General features: G+C 33.2%; 1 protein-coding gene across 1 annotated transcript in view; it reads right to left on the bottom strand.

The window, feature by feature from the left end:
• Positions 1-18,545, bottom strand: part of LOC119632704 (tetraspanin-18) — a 21,913-nt gene extending 3,368 nt beyond the window's left edge. The window contains exons 1-3 of the mRNA XM_038025754.1: positions 18,480-18,545; positions 17,696-17,794; positions 12,289-12,417 (exon numbers count right to left, since the gene is read on the bottom strand). Coding sequence (XP_037881682.1) covers positions 12,289-12,417; positions 17,696-17,794; positions 18,480-18,545 — 294 coding nt within the window. The remainder of the gene's footprint in view (positions 1-12,288; positions 12,418-17,695; positions 17,795-18,479) is intronic.
• Between the last annotated feature and the right edge of the window lie 1,883 nt (positions 18,546-20,428).

The following is a 20,428-nucleotide window of genomic DNA, read 5'->3' as shown; positions in this document are numbered from 1 at the left end:
AACCACCGGGCCCAGATGGGATAAGGCCGTGTCTACACCAGCAGGTCACAGAAAGTCTGCTCCCACAACTTGCTGGACTTTACAAAGCTGGTTTTCTAACGGGCTATGTATCCGCGGACTGAGATAGGTCAGAGTAGTCTTTATACTGAAAGCGAGGGACAAAAACGAGCACCTACTGAAACAATATAGACCCATTTTTCTCAGTTCCTTTCTCCTTAAAATCATGGAGTAAGCTTTAGACAACTTCATCAGGGGCGCCTACGGGGAACTAAGGCCACTTCACAAGCACCAATTTGCCTATCAAAGCGGCAAATCCACCACGACGGCAATTCACGAACCGCCCGGTATCATCAAAAAGGCAATAGAAGTCCACCAACTGGCTCTTGTTGCTTTCATTGTTATACAGGGAGCCTTCGATTATACATCGTCCGTAACTACACAAAGAGCCCTGGAAAACAAAAATATTCCAAACTTGGTTATCTATGGTTTGCCTTTGCGGAGATTATGTGGAAAATTGTGCGCCCTGAGCTGCATCAACCTGTCCAGGCGATTGATTCCACTCTCTATTGTCAACAACTAATGCGGTGCGTACAGGTATAGCACTGATTAGGAGCAAACGCGTCGTCTGCCAGATCATATGATTCACTAAGTCGTCAAGGAGTTAGAGAGCTTGAATGGACAGTTTCGATGCACTCACCATATCGATTGGAGAACGTCCAGGCTAACTACCAGTTATTTCCTTCCGCGGAAGACTCAATTAACTGCATAAAGCTGACTTTTTGAAGACGCCCGTAAACATCACTTGTTTAAATTTTTCAGCTACTCACAAAGAAGGCTTAATGGTTTTCCCACAAAAATGGCAAAGGGTTATGAACCAAAGCGTTTAGCCTAGTTGTGCTTATGTAAAATGTAAAAAATATGTGTTTAATTTTAGTGAATAAATATCATGAACTTTTTTCTTAGTAAATTATCTGTCATTTGATGACGCTATCGTTGCAGGCAAGCTCTAAACTTTTTCACATAAAGGACTCAATATTTATTCACAGTTGCGTTCATTTATTAAATACTTATGGTTGATATCTAAAATTTGACTTTCTCTAAATGTAATTAACTGACATCAATATGTTCAATAACATTTCTTTAATGCCGCCGAACTTCTCCAATCCTCGACCGCACCATACTATAGCATGCGCTTTCTCATATACATATCCCTAATAAATTTGAAGTGCAGTAAAAGTCCGAAATTTCACAAAATGGCTCTGCCTTGTTACGGAATTAAGCTACAGACACATTTTTGTTCTTTTTGTCATACTCACCGTTAGAAGCTGAGAATATATTTATTTTATCATGGAGTAGTGTGCATAGTCAGTAGTAATATTGCATCAACGTGAAATTAACTACATTTACCTGAGCGAACATTCGCATGGATTCATTTATCCTCCAAGAATGTCGAATAGAGCTTTCCCTTCAATTTAAATATCAACAATTTTTTGCCTACAAGGTACATTCAAGAACTTTGTTCTATATTGTTAGGTCTTTCCATATATAAGAGCCCTATAACGAAACGTATATTCAGGATTAATGGGAGCGTTTGTCTGCCTGGTTGTCTGTCCGTTACTCGGTGGTTTTCAACATCACATAAATTGCGATAGAAACTTAAATAAAGATTTGTATCAATTCTTTCTTGTCTTTACTTATAAGCCAAAAAAATTTGACGCGACTGGGGGCAATTTTTTGAACCCTCTCTTATATAACCGTTCATACTAAAACTGAATCTTTATATGATGAAAAGGTATAATTTTCAATATTCTATGATGAAAATTAGTCCATAGTAGCAGTCTAGGAAACATATTAATCGTAGGGAATTTGAATCTCATAAGTCTATTTTTTAGACACGAACAAATATAGGGGTTATCATGAAAAAGAAGCCCTTATAAGCAGAGAAAGTCCAATATTTAGCTATTTATGACGGAAACTGAAAAAAGTAAAATTTTTCCGAGGTAAACTAAGTTTGGTAAATTTGGATCATACCATGTAATGTTGCGGAATTCTCCAATAGGAGGGCAGGACTTTCATGAAAAGTATTCGTTTGTATGAAAATATTTTTGGTAATTTTTGGTGTACTATTATCAAAACGAGTAAATAAACGGAGTAGGTGAACGGGTATAGGGTAGCCAATAATCAATGGCCTTGTCCGACTGTAATTTACTTACTTGTTCCTGTATATGCTATGCTATCAGGCAAGCGCTCTGCTTTTTAGTCACTGATAATATAAGTTTACAAAAACTGTTAATATTAGTTACTACGCCCGCTTCCAATTCGTTGGAACCGTATTCACATAGTGTGTGAAAACCTTTACAAAAGCCAAAAGGAAGTCTCACATATCCTATTCTGAATTAATTTAGTCATCTATTGTTTATCTGTCTGTCCATCTATGTCTATGATGACACTTGCCGAGTCGCAAAGATTAAGATATCGACTTGAAATTTTGCAATAGCATTGGAGGCTCTTACGGGAAATTCGCTACCGAATCTGGGATAAATCGATCAAGGGTGATGGTTACAGCTTAGGTAAATCAAAAGCGCTTTCGCATAAATTGTGACAAATACAGCGATAAAACTTTCCATCTATATCCCATTAACAATCCTATGATACCTGTACAAAAATATTAAAAAAAAAAATCGGCCGTATTTCAGCTTTATTTTGAAAAATCGATATATGAAATATGCAGGATGATGTAGGATATTTACTGATGGCACTTGGTCCAGTATAGGGTTTATACTTGTTTTAAGTGGATTTCTTATGCGAATCATTGATTAAGCGAACTCTTAACTCTAACTGTGTATATGAACGATTTTGCGAATATGTTGAATCTTAGCCAAGTTTACGAAGGTAATCGTAAACAGGGTAATAAAATGAAAGCATGTTTGATATTGATTTTGAAGTTTAATAAAGCTAATCAGTCAGTATAGCAATGTTGTGTTGCATTATTTTTATTATTATTATTATTATTATTATTATTATTATTGTACTACGAAAAACGTATGCGTTGAGCTTACTGGACAAACGAATTTCAAACTGATATTCACCTCGAGGGAAATATGACCTTCTTTCGGCATTATTTCACTTATTTTGCATTTTTCGGTAGCAATGTTTTGTGATTGCTTAACACGATTTCGGTAAAGTGTTTTAAAATTTATGTTTAATTAATTAACTTAATTCTGTTTTTTTTTTATTTATTTTTTTTATTTTTATTTTCTGTTACTGTTTTTATTATTATTATTATTGTTATTAGCTCTAATTTAACCATTCAAGCTAATGATTTTGTCATATGATAAATAAATAATTAATGAAATAAAAAAATCCATGACAATAATAATAAATAGAAAATAAAAATTTATGAATTTTTATAAGGTTGAGAAGAGCGGGGTTTATAGATTGGCATTGCTTTCATATATTCTGCGTTCAAGGTATTGGCGAAAAAAGATAAAATCATTGCTTAAGAGAAATACCGAAATTCGAAATTAAGACAAATCTTTATATCATATCGAAGCTAAGTTAAACTCTTTTTATTAGAAAATTAACCAAAATAAAGACATGTATTTACGAGTGAAATTGACCTACACCAACTCTCTATCTCTCTATTTTGATAATTGTCCGAATAATTATTTCCGATGACAAGACAAAAGATTGCTATCTGCTGATAAAATGATTGATACATTTTTCCTTTTTTGGTCCATTGAACGATATTTGATCTTATTCCGTTCTTTCCTTCTTGAATTTTTAATAATCATATAATGTGAGAGGAAGTCAATAGCTTTAGATGCTAGTGCTTTAAGACTTTAGTCTTTGATTTTTTCTCTGCCTAAACTAATATTAATAATAATAATAATAATAATAATAATAATAATAATAAAGAGGAAAGCTGTTGGTTTTCGAATCCGATTTTTCATTGAATATCGTATCTTTGAAAAAATTTTAATTATATTTAACATAAAAAGTGTTTTCATATGAGTTCGAAAATTGTGCTTAAAGTTATTGTGAATGCCATCCATCTCATCCAAAAGTAAACAAACACAATAAAATTGACAAACTCAAACTAAAATAGTTCTTATAAGGCCTCTAAAGTATTCTTTTGTATACAAAATAATAATAATGAAAGTGTACGTACAAAGTTTCAATGATAGATATCCAAGCAAAATAATTTAAAAAAATAAATAAATAAAAACATTATCAACAGTCGGACAAGGCCGACTATTAAATAATTTAGACCACTTCTCGCCTAATGCAGTTATTCACACTCGGTTTCGTATTAATGCATTGAAATTTACAGATTATTTTCATGCAAAGGCCCACTGTTGATAAAAAAAGCCCACTTATTGAAGCAATCCTTATCTGCGATGGTACTCAAAAACTACACCTACGTGATCCAAATTCGATAAGGTTTATTTCTATGTCAATTTACTTTTAGGAACTAATTTTCACCATGAAATATTTCATTACAAATTAAACCTTTTTATTACATAAAGATTCAGTTTTCGTAGGAACGGCTGGCTATATGAGAGAGGTTTTAAAAAATTGCTCCAGATGAAGCAAATTTTTTATACTAATTTACAATGTTGAAATACTGTTCCACAACACAGTTTCGTCTTAAAAGTTTGTTTGTTTGCAATTTTTTTCCGTATAACGAGTTTTTTCAAAATATGGTGTTACGTGGCGAGCGGTTGATCCTGGGTGCAAAGCGCGACAGTCTACCAAATTTCATTAAAATATCTCATGGCCAGACATGCTCAGCACCATTTTCTGAATCGATCGTTATAAGAAAAAAGATCTATCCTAAGTCTTTCTGCGTGTTACATACGTCCGCACAAGCTTAATATACCTTGTACAATAACTGGTGTAGGATATAATTAACAAGTTTAATTTTTCTCTTTGTATTTCATTCATAAACACCATTTAAATTTTCTATTCGAAATTTAACAACATATGTAACTAACATTTTATTCTACATTCCTAGCCGGCTGACGTAAGCGTGAAGAAAGAAGTAAATTTTATCTAAAGTTTTATATAAGGTATGCCAACAAATTATTTGTGTTAGAATTGATTGCTTCGTTGAACGTACATGGTGTGTTTTATTTTTTCGAAATTTTAAGTGCCGGTGGTCGTTCGACATAGGTTTCATAGCTGATTATAAGTTGCATTTCCAAGCTGCATAGCACTGCATTTCTTCTGAGTTTAACTGAACTAAATTGAAAGAAAATTCAGCTTAAGCTACGGAAATGATTAAGTCGACTTGAAGTGAAAATGTAGTTTATGCAAAAAATATGTTCGCCTTGAAAATTCGCATAAATCTTTCCTAGGTCTTTAAATTGATTTAAGACCATCTCCCGACTGTGCCATATTCCCCAGAAGTCTTTTCTTTCGATTAGCGCTGATTTCGATCGATACAGTTATATTTAGCAAAGTTCAAGGTATACGAAAATGGATCGATGATTATTTCATGTCGGAACGTGGAACATCCGCAACCTATCTATCGACAAAAGGCAAAAAACTCAAGATAATGATGTGACGTGAAGTGAATATTTCGATTATCTAACTTTATGAAGAGTATGTTTTAAATAAATTTCAAGTTTATCAAAAAATAGGAGAGAATTCTATTTTCTACACCTATTACACACAACATCAAAGACTATCATCATAAGCTAACTTAACAGATTCTTAGCTTTCAAAATTTTGTACACTTATTAAAAATGTCTTCATTTACGATTATAACGTATGTTTAGATTATAACCCATTCTCATTTTCACTTTGTTCACGCTGAGAATGAGATAATTGCAAACTAAATCTTTCACCTGATAAGTTGCGCACAGAGTTGCGGAAGGATGTTCTCTCAAATATGCACACTTCAAACCACAATTTTCTATGCAGAGTACATGTTCATTGTATGAAAATGATAAAACATATCTCGCCAGCTATACATTCTTTCGACCTATCTGACAATTTGTGATTGCCCCACCAATAAACTTGTGACTCTTTTGAGGTGAATCAGGCATCAATCCATTTTCGTGCAATATTTTAATTGTTGTTGTTGATAGGGTTTGATCCTAACCGCTTCATCGGACTCGAATAACTAATAAAAGATGACATTTTTCTGGTCTCATTATATGGGGAATATGTCCATCCAGCTAGAACAATTTAATCATACCCATGACACGGATGCAACCATCATGAATTTTTACGCCTGAGATTCTTAAAGTAGGATACACTTTTGCACTCTGAATTATAGATGCGATGCCAAAAACACTCGCGTTTGCATTGTTCAAGCAAAAAAGTAATGCGGTCGGCGTGGATATCTATAATTGGCGCATAACTCAACCTTTTTTGTTGTTAGAAAAAGTATTTTTGTTTATTGTTACCAAATAATGCCAAAAGCACCACACAACCATAGATATGTAAATCCCGCACACATGATGTTGGACATATTTTAGTTTCATAGTTGCATAACTGACAGACCTTCATATATAATTGAAAAACATAAGTATTGCAAGTAAAGCTTCTGAACGCTTGAATCTTACTTATTTTGTTGATCAGTTAGAACCTGCAATCGATTCGAACCCAACATATGAGAATAAGAAAAGTGTTTTTGTTTAAATTATGCACGTGTTTGTGTTTTATTAATGCGAGAAATTTTATCGATTATTGTAAAAATATTCTTCTGTGTGTGTGTGTGTGTGTGTGTGTGTGAGCTGATCTGATGAAACATTTACTTCCCAAAAAATAATAATAATAATAATAATAATAATAATAAGAAAAAAAAGTATTTGTTAACATTAGGACTGGCATATGTACAATACATATTGAATTACCCTCGTATTAAAGTTGAAATATTACTTCTATGTACAAACATATAGATGCATTGATATGTTTTCATGTATAACCAGTTACCAATCATTGCATAATTTTTAAATTATATGCAGTTTTCGTAGCAGTCGCAAAGCAGTCAGATATCGTATTTATATTAATAAAAAGAAAAACAGTGAATGAGTGAGCGTGACAGAGAGAGAGAGGGGGAGAGGGAGAGTTTTTGTTACCAAATCCATCAATTGGAGACTTTAAGAAGACTCAATCAATTTTCATGATTATAGAAAGTATTTCAATAAACTTGATATAATTTGAAGAGCTGAACACACCGTAGATCGTGTAATTCAAAAATCCCTAGCAAATCCTTTTTTATATACTTTAGATAAAATGGAAAATCGTTAAAATATCCTTTAATAGTGGGTATAAAAGCTATCTTTCAGACCTTTAAAGCGGACTTCCACGTACATTGACAAATCACTGCAAATTCATTATGGCTTGCTTTCTTTTATTTGGTCTGCCGAAAACAAATTAATTATCGCATGTAATATATTTTTATGCAAAATGCCGACCATATACAAAAAAAAAAACAAATCATCTTTCTCTTTGAATTTTGTTATTGATTAAAATTCATTTTAAATGTAAGTTTCATTTCGAAACGTTGGCCATTTGATAATTAATTATGATAACCAACCAATGCAAACATTATTTTCATCATTAATATGACTCTGTTTTTTCACATTTCACGTATAATCCTTAATGTTTAAATTTTATCCGCTCGTGCATGCATGCATGAATACCTTCGAGCATTTGTAAACATTTCATATTTAATTAATCTGTTTAACGACATTTTCATATATGTAATATATGAAAAATGTAAGTTTATTCGATTTGTACTTTCCGTTGCCAATACCTACATATACGACTTAATGAGATGTATATATAGGTCTGTTTTGTAGGTTTGTCGTTCGTTCATATATATGTAGCCAGATGAACGATTGCGCGATCGTACGCAAGTAAAATGTACAATGATATTTAAAATTTCGATCAAGTTCAAGTGAACGGGCGGAATGCCTTCAGAATCATATTCAAAAGTAAAGAAAATATTACGACGTCTAGTCCGTTAACGTATATATTTATATTTATATCAAAATTGACCGAAACACTTATGAGGACTAATTAAAATTGGAGCGGAAGTATACGTTAGATCTCTTTACGAATAGACCGGTGATGACTTATTGAAGACCTAGAAAATGAATGCAAGCAAAATTTAATTTCGATCGACACCAAAATGACACCAAAACATTTTTCTGCTTTCGTATTTGTTCGTTTAAGGTGATGGATAGATGAATATAACGGCTTCTTTATTTATTTATATATTTTTTTTTTATCCTTTTTTTGAATGTAAAAATAATCAAATTATTAATAACATTTTTATAATTGGTTCATTTATTCTTTCTGCGGCAAAAAATTTGTGCACTTTTTTTTGTTTTTATGATAAAATCATAAAATTCAATCACATGCCAACAGACCAGGTCCCATATGTATAATATATAGGGGATATAGACATAATATGAATAATAGATTTGCAATATAATAATTGAATTGTTGTCACATTAGCCGCCCGTGCATGACCTAGTTTTTTTGTCTTTGCTAACTAGTTGAACTATCTTCGCACCGATGAGCACCTCACCTCGGTTAAGATTTCTCTTATTATTTTTAAAGAGAATCGAAAAATTGAAAAAAAAAATTTTTATAAAAATTTGCACAAAAAATGCATATATAAACGTACTACACACAAAAAAGAAAATGAAGAAATTCAATAATATTTCTCGGTGCATAGCAATGTGTTATACAAGCAAACAAAATGTGTGGTAAAGAAATTCGAAAGAATAAGCTCAATCCCGACTTTCGATGCATCTGAGAGGATCTAAAAAACTATGAGTAATATCTAAAATGATTGCGATGTTAAGAGTTCATTAGATCTAAAATTATTTCCCCATGTCATTAGAAGAAGACTTTTTGTTCGTTAGCAAAAACACAAACCTTCCATTTTGTGGACTACTTGACTATATTTCTTTCTATCTTCACTTTATTTAAATTTTATCACTAATAATTTGTATAATAAGATCAACAAAAGTAGTTCGATAATCCCACGGCCTCTTCTTACTATTAATCATTCCGGCTGAATTAAATCGTGAAGAAGTTTTGAAAATGTTAGATTGTTAAGAAATTTTTTTGTTTCTATAGTCGTTGCGCTTATGTCAAATATATAAAATTTATGCTACGAGAGTGAATATGGGAAGTGGTTTTACGAAACTCGATTGTTAGTGGATACTAATCTAGTTGTTATTAATCAGTTGTTTCCGGACTTCTACGAAAGCTTCTGAAAGCAAATATGACGGATCTTCACCAATACTTTATGTATGTTTCCCTTTTCTTTTTTTTTCCCTCTTTATGCACAAACACAAAATAAATAAATGGAATTTTGAAATACGGTATTTTGATGCCCTGGGTCACTTGTGATGCAAGAGTGCATTAGGTTTGCGCGGATGTATGCGATAGCCACCACCTGTTATGACACTGATCGGTCCAGAATTTCCATGTGAATTGATCCAAGTTTGTTTGTCCATCTGTCTGTCTTGTTTTCTTATGTTCAACTTACAGAGCGGATTTCTTAAGATTTTTCGATGAAATTTGGTACATTGACGTGCTTGGATTCAAGGGCTAACGTCATTAAAAAAAAAGTTTCAGATCGGGTCATTTCTTCGAGCACTTTTTATTTATAATCACTTATTTTGAAATGTCTTCATACGAGTAAGCCATGTATAGGGTGCATTAGGGCACTTAGTGGTGGGCTGTGGCTCATTATAAATAAAAGAACACCACCTGCACCATTCGGTGTCCTGGGAAAAATTTCAAGTTAACGAGTGCATCTCATAATGTTACCGGGCGAAGAAAAGACATAAATTGAAAGAATTTGCCAACTCCACGTTATTATTAGAAACATTTTCAGTTATCCAAATTCGATTTACGATAATTCATGCTTTTGTTCATTCAATTAAAGATTTGCTTCAAGTCGCTGTAGACAATGTTCGAAAGGCGGAACTCGAAGGAAAAATTTAATCCAAAGAAATAACTTTCTCTTACAAGTGTTTTTAACAACAGCGACTAACAAACTGTAAGCATTTAAAACGTGAAATTATGGAAAGACGAAATGTACATGAACTTGAGTATTTATTACTATGCAGTTAAGGTAACTATTATGTGACCGGCTGGCTTAAAAGTTGCAAACAAAGAAGAAAGAAAATAACAAAAAGAAAACAACATAAAAAAGGTTTTCTTTTTTTTCTTTTTTTTCTTTTTTTTTAACAAAAGTAACGAATATGAGTGCAGAGAAAATATAAATGTAATATTTTATTGTAAAAATGTTTCTTAAAAGAAAAATTGTTAGTAAATCTAACATTACACGGAAGGCGAATGTTAATTAAAAAATAATAATTTCAAATTTAATTTAATTTGTTAAAATAGCTTAGATTTTTGTAACTACACAATAGTATATAAGCATAATTATAAGAAAAAGAACGCAATTTATATAAGTGTATATAACGGTTCAGGCGGGTATTATTAACAATAATAATTGTCGGGAGTCCGCTTTGTGTGCGTGCCCAGGTGGCGGATAGGGGAAAGCACTGAGAGAGCGCCGGGCAGGCGGAAATAAACATCACACATGGACCAAAAATCCGACTAACTGTAAAACCCAGGCACGATAGTCCCAGAATGTCATAATCATCGGTCGTTATACATTACGTTAACGATTCCTGCGGAAGCGTTGACACTGCCAATAGAGTGAATCTCAATATCAATGAATGAAATGAAAACACAAAAGCCTCGTACGACCGTCGTAAAGGCAGAGAACTACATGGGATACGGCAGCTTCATCCCAACAACAATGAACCCAATAGATTAACTTATTTTGCTAATAGATGGATCTCCGACGGATCTTCGCGCCCAACCGCAACAGCGGACACTAGCAGACAGCAAGTAAGATGGGGTATAGAAATGAAACGACCTACAATGCGCTCTTATTTCGCTGCAAACAAATGCGAAATAATTACAGCTGAATATAGATTCCAAATGGAACACTAATATATATAACAAAATAACCGCAACTTAATAATCTGACGCAACCAAACATCGCAGATAGGAGAAAGGTTATTGTAGGGAAAACTAAAATCACGGGAATAAGAGATGAGACGGCAGAAACCGTAAGGGTAAACCAAATATCCCATCAGAGCGACATAATACCTACGGTGGTAGACACCAGCGATTATTAGGTGAGTGAACGCGAACCAGGAAAGGAGAACTATCAGGAGGGTATTAACCACGACACCCTGCATATCAATGACAATGCAATGCAAGAGAGAATGTCAGGTGAAACCCAAAAGATAAAGGTTGCGTTTGAAACAGCCATGACGGAATCTGGGAATTTTGACAATGGGATAACAATGGGGCAACAATATCTAAATTGTATCCTGCCCAAAAACGAACAGTGTGCGTAACAGGGTAATGAACACTTGCATAATACCCAATCGTAAAACTCACACGACCATAAGCTCTGTGGTATACGCTGCTGCAATCACTACAGCACGCATGCTGCATTTTAAGACACGTACAGCTTATCCGAAAGGGGAGAAGGATCTACTGTAGCTACATAGGATGAAACAATATCCACACGATTTTGCCAAAGGCATGTAAAGAGGCAGGAAGTAAAAATAGAGTTTTTTTGGAAATGCAGAAGCAGTGTGGAAGTAGTAAATCATATTATTGCCGGGTGCACAACACTTGCTAGCATGGAATGCCTGAATAGCCAACCAGCTATGGTATAGCGCATCAAACAAATATCATAAGCCCTATATGACAAGTATTAGCCAGCGCTGGTAACGACGAGAACGAGAATGCCGCGATCTATTGGGACAGACAGATCGTCCCATCAACGCCCATGAACCGAACATAGTCGTTCCAAACTGGCAGAACAAGCTCATCGACATTCTCCCATAAGATGGCTAAATATAAGGAGCAAGCGCAAGAGATGAAAGGCATGTATAAGATAGAAAAAGTTACTATAACTTCAATCGCGATGTCCTATGCGAGAGTAATGCCAGAAACTGTGGATTTATAATCTAATGGAGCAGGCACAAAAAGCAATGCTAACCTCTACAACGACTTTGGCACGCGGATTCTTGCGACACCAATAAATGCAGATGCTAGAGTATTATTGAAAATAAACCCCAACACACATCACGAGAAAACAACAGAACCTAACTCGTTGGTGTAATAGACCTGGCGATAGGTGAATTTCCAGCGGTGGCTGAGTAATGTAGAAATTCATAATAATAATAATAATAATAATAATAACGGAACACTTACCGTTGTCAATAAACATTTCGATTCCCGTATGGCACCACAATAGCCCATGAAACTCATTAAGAACATAACACCGCCGATAGCTATTAAGACGTAGGCCAATTGTTCAATAACTTGGGGTTGAGTAAATTGCTGTAAATGAAAAAGAGCGACACAAAAATCAATTAACATGAAATTAAAAATAAAATGGAGGAAAAGGCAAAAACTTTGTATTTTTAAACAAGAGAGACTTAAAGTTTTCAAAAAATTTTGCTAATATCATGTTACCGTTAGGTGAAGAAAGTTACGAGAGAAGCCCCGTTTCAGGAGGAAATTGAGTAAGAAAAATAAGCTCGAGGCAATTTTAAGTATTCAATATCTCTAAATGTGAAATGTGAATACGAGAAAATATTGGAAACACAAAAAAAAAAAAAAAAAAAGTACAAAGACAAGTAAGAAAACTTCATTCGACTCCGATCAAATTTTTTATATTCATCACCGTTGTTATAGAAAAGGCTTAAAAAAAGGAGGAAAAGTATTAATTTTTATACTCTATAATATTAGATGGGCGTAGCTAAATTTTTCCTACTTGCATAGAATAACAGTGAAAATGGTTATCGGGTGTTTGAAGCATTTCTATGCCCCTAAGGGGCATAAGTACATCTGCTATAGCAGTTAACAGACAGACGTACAGATGGACTGAAAACCATATTTAGAATGGTTCAAATTTGTTACTTATCAAAAATGCGAAGACTTTATAGAGTTTCTGCAGTTTCTTCCCGGAATGCTGCAAGCGCTTCGACAAAAGAATGAAATTTTAATATTCTATGTTATTGAATAGGTGTGGTCGATATTTTTCATTTCTTTACTGATGCTGCCGCAAAACCCAAAGAATATAAATTCAAATTTTTATCGGTTCATCTGTTGCTCATGGCATAATTAACGCGTGAAATATCAACTTTTTTTTTCATTTTTGAAAAGAAAGCAGTTGTGAGGTTACATTGCACTTTGGCATAACTTCAGCAGCGCATGAAATTCGCATGTTTCTGCCAAATTTGAAGCAGATGGGTTTCTTTATGCGACTGCGAGAATGTTTACCATAAACAGACAGAATGATAGACGGACGGACGGACAGACAAATGCATAAATAAGTTTTTCTGAAAATTGCTTCTGGGTGTTGAAAATGTTTTAACAAAGTAATGGGTACCAAATAAACATTGGGCAGGCGAGACGCAACCTAAACACGCACAGTGAAACCAAATGAATATTCATGGCATTAACTTCCTGCTCATGTTGATATCAGTCGAGTGGAAAGAGCTAACTTAATGCGTACGGCTCCTAACCATAATTAAAGCATAGGTAACATATACGAGAAGACTTTAAATTATAAAAAGACAATTATACACCACACCATTATAAAGTATAGGATATACTAAATTTGTACGGATGTATGCAACACTCAGAACGGCGCAAATAGTTTTGTCTTCAACCTATAGCTTGCACTTTTCGACATATTCGGATAAAATTAATTACCTTAAAATGTGTCGACCAAGGCGGCACGCTATTGACGAAAAGGTTAGTGTCTGACATGACGACATTGAGGCTCATATCATACAACCTGTAGATGAAAAGTTAGAAGCTCTAGACCCAGACGTGCTATTCACAGTAAGATAGCTTGTCTTCAAGTGTTCATATTTTCACGGTTTCACTATCACGTAAATTGGAAATTCTTCATCTACGTTATATGATAGCGGTATAGTGACTACTTTTTTATAGGCATAAATAATTGACAGCGTAACATATAGATTATAATAACTTCAATAAGTAAACAGTTAGCATATCTATAATATAACGTAGTTTCTAACGTAACATATATAGCCTCAATTAGACGACATAAAGATTACTATAGGAATGTCAGTAAGGCATCGATTTTTAATTTGTAAATTTTTACTCATTCTTTTAGGATCCATTAAAGGAATTAGCTGTACAGCTGCGTGCTGCACTTTGGGTGTACTGACCAATAATACGATGGATTGATTAAAATGCATTACACCGATCTATCTGTATAGGCCGCAATTGGAATGACAACTACATCCCCGAACGTAGATATCACTTAAAGAGATCACCGTACTGTACAATGTATTGCTGCAATGAGTGCTGTGACACAAAAATAATATCGAGGCTAATTATGTTAAGTTTGGACGACATTTAACATTAGTCTTTAACTGCCGTTTAATAGAAGAGGGCGCCGTCAGGAACGCCAATAAAAATTAGCCTCAAGAAGGAATATTGCAGATATAGTCGGAAGATTAAGCTTTCGATATAACAATACTTACAAGGAAAGAAGGTTAGAAGGAGATCGCGATACCTAGCCAATGCTCTAGTCCTGGCTAACGCTGTCCACAAAATAATACAAATTTAGAGAAAGTGCTACCCTAAACAGTGTGAAACAGATTGACATCAGCAACAGATTGACATCAGCGATCCGCAGAGGCGTTGTAATACGGTATTCAGTAACCACTTATATTCAATTAAGGTAGCAACGCCATCACATAATTTAGCATAGACTTCCGTTTCGACATAGTCTATCACTTAACTAGCTTGTATTATATATTTTTTTTTACTATTAATAAACCAATGAATGAACGAAAAAACATAGCATAACAACATAAGAATCCTTATGTAATCTTCATGCATTGTTATCAGAAATTTCTACGAAATACTAATCATTTTCGATCAGGACGGAATTGGACGTGTTGGTCGTGTACTTTCCATTCATCTGTTTTCTACTTGATACATGCACTACCGATTGATTTCCGGGAATCGGTCTTTTTTGCCTTTAATTAATAAAAAAAAAAAAAAGGAAAAATTATATGCGAAGGCTAAGTAACTTATCTAAGTTAATTTAAGTACACTTATATACTTTTTATGAGGGATTTCCTAAGAAACGGTAAAGTTCGACATATATAAAATTTTCATGAAGTCGATAGCATTTAAACCCTCTCTGTAGTTGGGCAATTAACTATCCGCTATACTGTTGATAGAAACGAATGAACGAAAGCTTCGGCACATGTGCGTACAAATATTGACATAAGAAAAAAAAAAAAAAAAACCGGAAAAACATTTAATCAATTATCAACGAATGGTGGCCAACTGCCTTTAGAGGAAAAAAGTAAAAAACAAAAAAAAAAAAAAAAGGAAAACTCTAAACCCTTAATAGAAAATGCACAAACGTAGAAATAATGTACATTTGTCTGCCAGTTTATGGTCAACGCAAACACCAACAGTAATTTAAGGCCATTGAACTTCGTTAAACTTAACTATAGTGCACGTATAAGTACGTAAAAGTATATGCAGCGTGCAATAACTTCACGAAGAAGACAAACATTTGAAGGAAGAGATTACTAATAGTGCCTTTTTGGATAATAATAATAATAATAACAATAATTTTCTCCATACCACTGGTAAGATGGCGTTATACTCATTTGGTTTTTTTTTTCCAAAATATATGTAACAGTCAAAAGGAAGCTTCAGAGACGCTATAGAGTATATATATATATTCTTGATCAGACTGAAATGCTGAGTTGATTTAGCCATGTCCGTCCGCCGGTCCATTTGTCTGTGTGTATCATGGTCGCAAAAATCGAAGATATCGACTTCAAATTTGATAGAAACATTGGAAGTTTCTGCACGCAGGTTGTTAGTGAAAATGGGCGAAATTGGTGAGAGGAGAAGCGCGCAAGGGAGCGTAAAATGAACGCAACTCCGTCTTTCTTAACAAGAATTTTCGAATTTTTGCTCGTTACTCGGAAGTTATTAAAATTAAAGTTAGAAAGAAACGCTGACACTTTTCACATTTGCTTTACGAGACACTTTACTCTCCCTAGGTCCAAAAATGGAATCTATCGACCATGTCTACGCAAAGTTACGAGTAATTAAATTTAATATTTTGCACTTTTTTGAGACTTGGTGTTTATTTATCATAAGGCAAACAAGACCGAATGTTTAAAACTATTTTGCATACTCCTCAAATGAAGATATGTTATCTGCCTAAAAACGGGGTTCAGTTCAGAATGAACCTGGTAGACACTGCGATTAATTTTTTCTTAATAATACCAGCGATATGGGTATCAAAGAAAAGAACTTGGTGAGTAGAAGGCGAAAAGCGTAGTGGTGGGTAGGGGAAATTTCGAAATTTCGCGATTTAGTGAATTTAATCTTCTTTTATTCTATTGCGTATAATCCAAAAGAAAAGTGAATGAATGACTTTGCTCGGCAATTGAACATAAAAAGAAAAGATAAATAACTTGCAATTATGTGCGCAGCTACAATGAGTGCCCCTTCAATTGGACACACATCCAACTGAAGAGGCTGACGACTCTCTATCTCTTCCCATTTTCTCACTTTCATTATTGTGTTGGCGAATAGGAGACATGCCCGGAATGCTTGGGCATATTATAAAAAATGAATAAGTAAAGTATGCTGAAGAACAATCCTGCTTTGAATTTTTCATAAACCTTGATTTTTCACTCTTCAATATATGATACAAGTTAAATACGATTATGCTTAGAAAGCAGAGCACGTTTGAAGTACTGTTATAGAAATCACTTTAAAAAATACATTTCCTATATTGTTTCGAAACGTACTCTAGAATAATTCACAAAAGTTCATTAGCGCAACTCAAAAATACAAATGTTCAAATTTTTAAGAAAAACTTGACCTTAAGCAAGTTGGTTGCTGGATGGCTTTCTGACTAAAGGCGACTCCGGGTGAAATTTTCGAAATTGCATTTAGATAATTTCTGAAAGAGAATTAAGTTAAAATATTATAAAGTCGGTCAAGGACGACTATCGAATAGTCTACCTAATCTAATTTAATGCAATTCTTTATCTGCTTTCGTCATAGAATACCAAAAATTTTACGTTATATTCGTGTAAAAGCTTACGTGAACCGATGTGCTTCAAAGTTAATGAAGTTAACTTGTTTATCAAAAAACTTGAGGCACTTCACCTATCGTCCAATGCCAATAATTGTACTTTGTATCCCTGTACAAAAAAGGTGATTGGATACCTTAGGTCTAAAACGTTCGCACAAACTTAAAACAGATTTCCAACGTGACACGCGGTTTTCAATCAAATAAAAGTCAATTTGAAAACCGCTAAGACGCTATATAGGGCTTATCACAGTAAAATGTATATAACTTAAGAGAAGTCATTTAATCATTTATATCGATTTGGTTATGAACTTTTTTCAATTCCAGGAAATTTTCAATTAATTTAATAAGAGGTATAGATAAGGCTGGTGATCATTTCATTTTCATATTCATTGACATTAAACTCTTAATTTGAAATATGAATATTTAAATAAACATAGAAAACATGCGCGCAACATATATAATATATTAAAGGAATAGTAATAAGTTAACACTTACATTGATATGTTCATTTTCAACCATTTTCAGTAGAGCTATCAGTGAAGCTTTATCAACGGCCAGCCATATGCCAATACCCAGAACTATTGTGCCAAGGACCTATGAGAGGAATGTATAAAAATAATGAAGAAGAATATTATAAATTATTTCTATAACAAATTACACTAAATAAAACCGGTTAAGTGTATCGGCATTTAAATTGCGTCGCAAAAATTGAACAATGACGAGTTTACTCGTCATAGACAGAGTATCTTTAATATGAAATGACGTTGTAATGAAATAATTTGACAGATTGATATAAACACGTGCCAAAATACCGATGAGGACGGATGGGCAGATCTTCACATATATATAGATTTGTCATAGCAAACGCACGCTGTACTTTTCTCATGACGTCCACAATCGTCATACATAGTTAACTGGTTAATTCCCGATAGATTTTTATAATCTCGTACATAGTGTGTCTGATTTATTACTTTCGTCTGTCCGTTCGTCCATTTAATGATTCGCATAGGTCTGTTAAGGTCTGTTTTTACGCGAAGCTGTATGAATGCGGGCGTTGGCCCTTCACATTTACGCCAGATGAATAGATGAAGCGTTCATAACATGCATGTTCCACCGGATCAACTGGCACGCGCCACTTTTAAAAAAAAAAATAAATAAATAGTATAAAGCTGATGTGATTATGATTAGGAAAAGTTTACAAATATAATTTTATTGCTTGTTTTCTTTATTATTTCATTTTTGTTTTGATTTAAAAATAATTTTATTGGCAAATACTTACAAAAAATAAAAAATTAAATATGCACAACACATATTTGCCAATCCAAACACCGCAATCGTAGCCCATTTTGTTTTGTCTATTTAATTCTTATTATATATATATATATATATAAATATATATATATATGTTTTTTTTTTTTTTTTTCTTTTATCTATGGTGTTATTGTTGACTCTTTTTTTCGCTATCTGTTGAACCGCGTATTAGGTTTCAATCAATTCAAATTAATTGTGTTCGTTCAGCTTGATATCTGTTGATATCTTTAAAAATATGCATAAATCTGTGAATTGAAAGGCAAAGTAATTAATATTATTAACGTTGCGTTGAGATGCGTGTAGAAAATTATATAGAAATTTTTTGTAGAGTGGCAAATAAATACATGTGTACTCATTTACTACTATACATATACATGTCTACATATATTGTTCATTTAACAGGAATTTCAATGTTTTTTTTTTCTCGCGACACTTGCTTGAATTTTACTAATTAAACTTTTCATATTAAGTTTTGCGAAGAACGGGAACAATGATAATAGACTTTCCAACATTAATTATATAAATGGAGAAGACACCCTATCAAAATGAAATAAACGCAGCGATCAAGAAGATATTTGAAAATGTTTTGCACAAATAATCGACAATAGTTTGTTTGTTTGTTGTTGTTGTTGTTGTTGTTGTTGTTGTCGTTGTTTATTCATAATAGAATAGGCAATAAAATTCGTATATAATTTTAGCGGCATATAGTGTGTAACTCTTCAAATTTTCTTTACCCAAAAGGAATGAATTCCTTCCGCGGTTTTTCTCTTTCTTTCTCTTCTATGTCTATTTTTTTTTTTTTTTTTTAGTATCCATTCTCGTCGAGGTATAATACTGAGCGTGTTCGTCTTTCGAATTTTGTGATCCCATCGATTCGCACAAATTATGAATGTAATTTGACGCAAGACTGAATATCAAAACGAATATTTTCGGAACTCTTTAAATAAAAAGCAATTAAATATGATCGATGTAGACATCTAGTCTTGCAAGCTTCTGCATAAAAACACTAATAAAGTAGACACAGTTATGCGGAAAAAAATCATTGTTTAGTTTACATATTTTGTATATATATATATATATATATTTTTTTTTTTTTTCGGAAGGGGCGTTGCACATGCAGTTGTCATTCAATCTGCATACATGCACGACTACACACACAACAAACTTTTGATTGCATTATTTTTTTTTATAAAAGTAGATGATTGCAAGTTATTCGATATTTCATCCTTACAACTCAAGTGATTGATTAGGTTAAATTGCGACTAACTCAACAATAACGTAGTTCAAATAAAAAACGTTAAGTTTTCAATATGCTGAGGGCATGCATTAAAATTACAAAATTATGCTTTAATTAACTCAATATTCCGTTCGAATAGTCCTATGTAATAATAATAATAATAATAATAATAATAATATCACAATTCTGCACAAAATAAATTAATTAATTTTTATATCTCTCTATGTTAGTTATAGTTCCGTTCAGTCTTGAAAATATCGTATTCGAAGTCTTGTCGTTGTTACTTGCTTTGTTTAATTTGAATAAAAAAAAAAAAAAACAAAGAAAAAAAATTCATTAATTCCCAGCTATAATGAAAAGTATATGGTTGCACTAATTTTTTTTATGTAATCGGAAGAACACAAAGAGTTTCCGAAACGCAGCAACACCATTACTGAGCCGAACAGTAAAGGACATATAAACTGCGAATCTATGGTAATGAGATTATTTTTCAGCACGATCACACTTGCATACATATTGCAAGGAGATTTTTAAGGACATTATAAAAGCTCTCAGCGAAAACATATTCTTGCTCTTGCTAATTTCCATTTGTTTCCATCTATGCCTTTATTGAAGGAATCAAAGATAAATTTTCCTTTAAACGCAAAGTTAGCAGACAAAATTTTTATCGCTAGAGACAA

Source organism: Glossina fuscipes, unplaced genomic scaffold (genome assembly GCF_014805625.2).
Source record: "Glossina fuscipes isolate IAEA_lab_2018 unplaced genomic scaffold, Yale_Gfus_2 1, whole genome shotgun sequence".
NCBI classification, from domain to species: domain Eukaryota; kingdom Metazoa; phylum Arthropoda; class Insecta; order Diptera; family Glossinidae; genus Glossina; species Glossina fuscipes.
Note: the sequence above shows the minus strand (reverse complement) of the source record. Positions and strands in the feature narration are given on the sequence as shown.